Genomic DNA, 6,138 nt, shown 5'->3' with positions numbered 1-6,138 from the left:
TCTTTATAACTCATAGATAACTGCTAAATGTCATAGTATGTAGCAAAACACTATTAGAGGAAACAATTCAAGTTCTTTCCTTTTAAAGAGTTATATTATATACTTTTTGACTTTGCACTAGTTACAGTCTAGGAATTATGCTTCGGAAAAAAAGTACGTTTGTTTTTAGATCCATTACCGAGTTTGACCTATCAAGGGCCTTCGCCATTTTGCAAAAACGACGGATGTTGCTTGCCAAGCTTTCCCTTCCTGATCATGGGGCCTGTTATTAATCCCTAATTTAGACTGCAAAACTTTTAAGTAAAAGATGACTTTCAATATATCTTTATTTTGACCCTTTCTCTATTCTTTGTGAACTATTTGTGTCTACCTTCTAAACATTGGTACTGTTTAGCACAACAGCAAACATATTTCACTAGACCAATAATTTAACACAAAACAGTTGCAGAATAAACACTTGATCGGCAGAATTTGTCCCTATACAGGACGAAAGAGGCTGAGTGGCGAAACGTCTATCGTATTGTTCATGGTATAGTCAGTGTCGTACATAATTGTTGTACTCGACGAGCCCAAATTCAGCGGAATATTGATACTGTGTTTGGCCACGATATCTTAGAAGAGAGACGAAAGATACCAGAGGGACAGTCAAACTCATAAATCGAAAATAAACTGAACACTCAACACGAACCCCACCAAAAACTAGGGGTGATCTTAGGTGCTCCGGAAGGGTAAGCAGATCCTGCTCCACATGTGGCACCCGTCGTGTTGCTTATGAGATAACAAATCCGGTAAATAGTCTAATTCGGTAGGTCACATTTATGAAAGGGAAGAGGATTGTAGTTACGAAGTAAGGAACATATCCGATATCATTTGTGAAACGGTTATTCCATAACGGTCAACCAACTCGTGATTGCGTCCGTAAAATTTACGAAGTGATGACTTCAACTTTACCATTTGGGACTCTTGATTTAATAGCTTCCTTGTGAGCAACAACCCTCGGCAAGAAGAGGGGCACAATTCGTTCCCATTGGAATGCCGATAGTCTGTTGAAAAACACTTCCTCCGAACATAACAAATGTGTTGTCAATCAAGAAATCAAGCATCTTGATAATGTCAGTTTCAGAGAATTTTTTGTTTGAATCAGAGTGATCCTTTACAACGTAGAATTTGTCCCTTCCTAAGACAAGATACTTGTATCTTCGTTGGTCATTATTTTTTATGAAACAAAGCAATGCCAACTCTTTCAATTTGTCTTTTAGTTTGGAATGTGGAATACTTGTATAAAGTGTAGAAAAAGCAAATGTTTTAATACTATTACAAGATGAAAAAAAGTTAGATTGTATGTACTCTAATAGATCTTGTGAATTTTTAAATATCCACATCTGATTTACGCCACCTCTAGAATAGGCAGTTTCACAATAACTTTGAATACCGTCTTTGATTGCTGATAAAATAGATGTTAATAATTTAGAAAGAGGTTTCGTGGAGCACTTGGAAGACCCAGCAATATACCGTTGTTTGTAAGGAAACTTGTGGTGGGGTTTGTGTTGTTTATCTTTCGTTCCTCTTTTATGCAGTTTAGGTATACAATACAGTGATGGAAGATCCAGTTCATCATCTTTGGTTGAAAGTCCAAAGGAACATAGAATAGACATATGATTATCCAGGATTTCCTCTTTGGTAATTGTCATGAGGGTATATGTTAGGTTTCCATAAACTACATCAAATATTTTAAAAATTCAGAAAACAAAACTCCAAACATAAAACTATTTAATTATCTGAAGACAGCATAGAAAATAAGATATCATATTTCAATTAGCATTATATCATGTTACATGTTCTCTGCTGTTTTTCATTGTGTCGTATTTATAAATATATAATTGCTATATATAATTACATGTGATTTTAATGATTTAAACCATTCATGTAATAAACTGCTTTTCAGGGAATAATTTTCTGTTATGTTTTGTTATTGTTGACCTGTTAAGGTTTGTGTGCATAGTTGTGTAGGTCTTTTAATGTTCTTTTGTCCGCATTGAGGAGCAGAGTGTATTCTTCATATACTTTTTTGTTTTTTGTTTCTTGGATAATTTGATATTTTGCACTAGTAGCATACGTAGATTTCAATTATAGAGTAGTATTATGTACATTGTATTATCAGTTGTATTATGGAACATTCAAAAAGTATAAATAACATAACACTAATTTGTAAATATTTGTCATTAAACATGTACAGTTGTGTGCATTTACCCCGACATAGATTGTCGGGTGTAGAATACAGTTTGAGGCTTAAACGTGCGATTTCTTTTAATCCTTTTTTTTAAATCGATCTTTTAAGATTTTGTTTATAAATTATCATGCTATAAAATTGTAGTGTAAGTACATTTTTCTTTCAAATATAAAAACCTCCAACTTATCTCGTTTCACTGCTGATGGGTTTTTTCTCAATTACGGGCCAAAATTTTAAGCATTTAAACATTATTAATTGCAATTCTGTCTCAAATAAACGGGGTTATTTCATAAGAATGTACGTCAGTCCATCTCTATTCAATAGTGCAACAAAGGTGGAAAGTTATGCTACATTTGTCACAGAAATGCTCATGATACAATCAGAAACTCATTTCAACATATATTTTCCTCTCGTAAATTTGAATAATTTAACACGTGCTTACGATATTTTCAAAGTTAACTTTTTCAATACTTTAAATATAGATGCTTTATAAACTATACATAATACACATTGTCAAACTTTACCTCTTCCTCGATGGACATACGTATTGATTTTCTTAAGTATATAATACAAATGGACTTCAAATGGGTTTATTGATGTAATTTATTTAATAACTTTTATGAAAGACAAAGAGAGAAATTGATATAACCTGACTGGATACCCCGGACTTTTTTACAAACTCTTCATCATTTCAACGTTGCTAGCTATAAGAGTTCAGTTCGATACAATCAACCAATCAAAGACTTATCTGAGATAGTTTTAAAGTTTTTACTGTTGCAGCTTTGATTAAAATTAATCAAATTAAGTTACATGTACTACACAAAAGTTAAAATGATAAAAGACGATCAATAATCTGTCAAAATAACAGAAGAACAAAATGTATTTTGTTGGAATTGCATTGCTTTTGTCACAAATAGGTAAGTAAATTGAATATGAAAATATATCTACTTATAAAAAAGCAAAGTTATGATATGACATGATACGTTATCTAGTTATATCATTGTATTTGTACCTCTTCGTCGTTTAATATCTTATATAATATATATGTTATTTTAAAACACCAATTTCATAACTACATTGCACAAATATTTCATCCATTTTAGAAAAATCGTCTATAGACTATTAGACATTTTTTTTTTTTTTGTATTTTGTTGGTCCTTTACTTTTGCCACATATCGATCTGAAGAGTCAGACCATTTCTAAAAGATCATAACATCTTGTTACTGTTTCGTGCTATTATATCGCTGACCCTATTAATTTGAGAATTTGGCGCTACAAAACGAGCTTAAGCCTTGTGACAGTTCCAAGTCGGAAGTATGATGTTACTTTTTACTTATAATATACCTTATACCTGTAAAGTAAGGGAAAAAGTCCATAAACATGTCTTAATTTAACGTTATCAGTCATCGAGGCAACGAGTGAAAACAACTGTCATTTCCTTTACTTGGTACTGGCATTTTTCGAGGATAATGATGAGATAAACCTTGTTTTATAGCTAGCTAAACCTCCCATTTGAATGGCATTTAAATAGAATATATCTCCGAAATATACAAAAACTTTTTTTTTCCTAAAAAAATGTTAAACTCCTATAAACACTTTGACCAATCGGGTAAAATCTTATGTTCGCATTAGAACTCGATTATGTCAACAGATATATAATAGTCTGAGATGAAAGAAAAAATAATATTGTCCTGTTATTATCACGTTGTGAATATAGTCATTTCAAAAAGTCAAATGATGTCGGAACCTTCTATAATTTACTATGCTGTATGTGTTTTGCTCATTGCTGACTTATATAGTTTACGTCATTTTAGTCTAATGGTTTGGTTACAATTCCGAATGTTATTTGTTGTATATTTTGTGTTTCCACTGATCTAGAATAAGGGAGAAACGGTTATAAGCTCATTCTATTTGTTTTTATTTTGAGTTTGATATACTGTTTTTTGTCTATAATTAGTCTTTTTTTGGTCATGACGGTGTCCGTTTATTTTCGACTTATGAGTTTGAATGTCCTTGTGTATCTTTTAACCCGTCTTCTAAGACGGATTAACAATTTACAAGTTTTAAAAAAAAGTGTATAGAAATTAAACACATATTTCTAAGCTAAACACGATTCTAAACACAATCCTAAACACGTTGTACTGAGACATGTTTAAATCTAAACATGTAAAAAAAAAGTCGAAAAAAGATGTGCTTAGAAAAACACCATTTTTACAGTGTATTTCAAAGATGTTTTTTTTTATTAACTGCATTATTCTCCGCATTTGCAAACTGTTTGAAATGTAAAAGTGTTCATCATATTATAAATGTTAACTGGTTTGTTTATATATTGATGTGCATCGACATCTGCATTATTTTGTCTGTGCCCGTATTCACGTCATGTATATTGACAAACTGCTTATTTTATATTACTATCATTAATAGTCAAGCAATCATAGCAGTAGATGAAAAGTTTACAACCTACAGTTACTTCTAAAACTGTGATCAAAGTGAACTTCTCGTAACACATTAACTTATGATATACATGTTACTATGGGTCTGGTTCAGGGATTCGTGATGGGGGATTTAACACAGCGCTAAATAATGATACATACATTCATCGCAGTATAATTATCCTATCAACCCTATATCATTGTTAACCTGCCCACAAAAGACTATCCAATAAAAATATTAAAGTGTTACAAATGTATCAATAATGTTAGAAAGAGGCTGTAAACATTATCTTCTACCTTGTCATTAATGTAACATTAATGTTGAATAGAGAGTGCTTCTCAAACTGAGTGTATTCATTTTTGTGAAGAGAAAAACAGTTCACTTTTGTAGGACGTCAAAAGAGAAAAACAGTTCACTTTTGTAGGACGTCAAAATTTAAAATATAGAGATTAATATATACTTTTGACAAGAAGTTAGTACATCAATATAGACTACAATCATGTACTGTGCATCTTCAATAAGGTTCTGTTTTTTCTTCAAATTGCGACAAACAGTCCATTTTGAGATATAACCATACTGGAAAAACATATGAAAATCCAACATCTCCATAAAAAAGTTTTCTTTTCATGATTAATCTGATCCTATTTCCTATTCTATGGAATGAACAATTCTAGCTGCGAAAACGTATAGCTCTATTGTCCTTTGAAAATCCGCAAATCATCAATAGGACATTAAGAGCTACGTATTCGCAGCTAGAACATTTCACAACCTGTATTCAGTTTGGTTGTATACATTCTAGCGAATGTGACTTACTGTTAATCTAATAAACTTTTATTAATTTAATTTAGTAACTAAACAATTAATGCTTTAATCAGCATCTAATCTGTAACAATTATTGTAGATATAATAATTCTTATAAAAGAATATTTTCTAATCATCTCACCTTTTATAGAAAATTAGAAAATAGAAAATAAACTAGAAACATTCTACCATTTTTAAACAGATAAGGATTCAGACGTTGCATGCTAGCTAATTCAAGAAATATGGCTATCTTATTTAACTTTTGACAATGACATGCCTCTCACATATACAAATAGAATCCATCAATTTGAAATTATCAGGAAACCTCATGAAACTGGTTAAGAATGTTGTAATTTGAACTTATCATGAAACACAATGGAACCGGCTAAGAGTATTATCTCTTCATTTTTTTTTCTTTAGCGGCAGTACTATCAATAGTTTTAGGTACCTCATGATTTTTCCTGTGGTCGGAAGAAGATACTGATCCTGATTCCAAATAATGTGCCATCTTTTATGTTTCTTGCTTAGATAACTGACCACCATGTTGTTAGCTACAGGTTCTTTATACTATATTTACTGGTTTAACCCAACGATAGTGTTCGCTTTTATCTTTGGATCTTGTGTTGTAAGTCTATTTGAATTTATTGCTGTTTGTTTGTAAATCAATTTTTCTC

The 6,138-nt window shown here is 31.4% G+C and overlaps 1 protein-coding gene across 3 annotated transcripts in view; it reads left to right on the top strand.

The window, feature by feature from the left end:
• The first annotated feature begins 2,737 nt into the window (after positions 1–2,737).
• Positions 2,738–6,138, top strand: part of LOC139485164 (uncharacterized) — a 42,250-nt gene continuing 38,849 nt past the window's right edge. For 2 of the 3 annotated variants that reach the window (XM_071269389.1, XM_071269388.1), the window contains exon 1: positions 2,781–3,147. In XM_071269389.1, coding sequence (XP_071125490.1) covers positions 3,108–3,147 — 40 coding nt within the window. In that variant the 5' untranslated portion in view covers positions 2,781–3,107. Of the gene's footprint in view, positions 3,148–6,138 lie in introns of all 3 variants that reach the window. The other variant, XM_071269390.1, reaches the window with a different exon arrangement.

Source organism: Mytilus edulis, chromosome 8 (assembly GCF_963676685.1).
Source record: "Mytilus edulis chromosome 8, xbMytEdul2.2, whole genome shotgun sequence".
Lineage (NCBI taxonomy): Eukaryota > Metazoa > Mollusca > Bivalvia > Mytilida > Mytilidae > Mytilus > Mytilus edulis.
The sequence above is the reverse complement of the archived record's forward strand: the minus strand, read 5'-3'. Positions and strand labels throughout refer to the sequence as shown.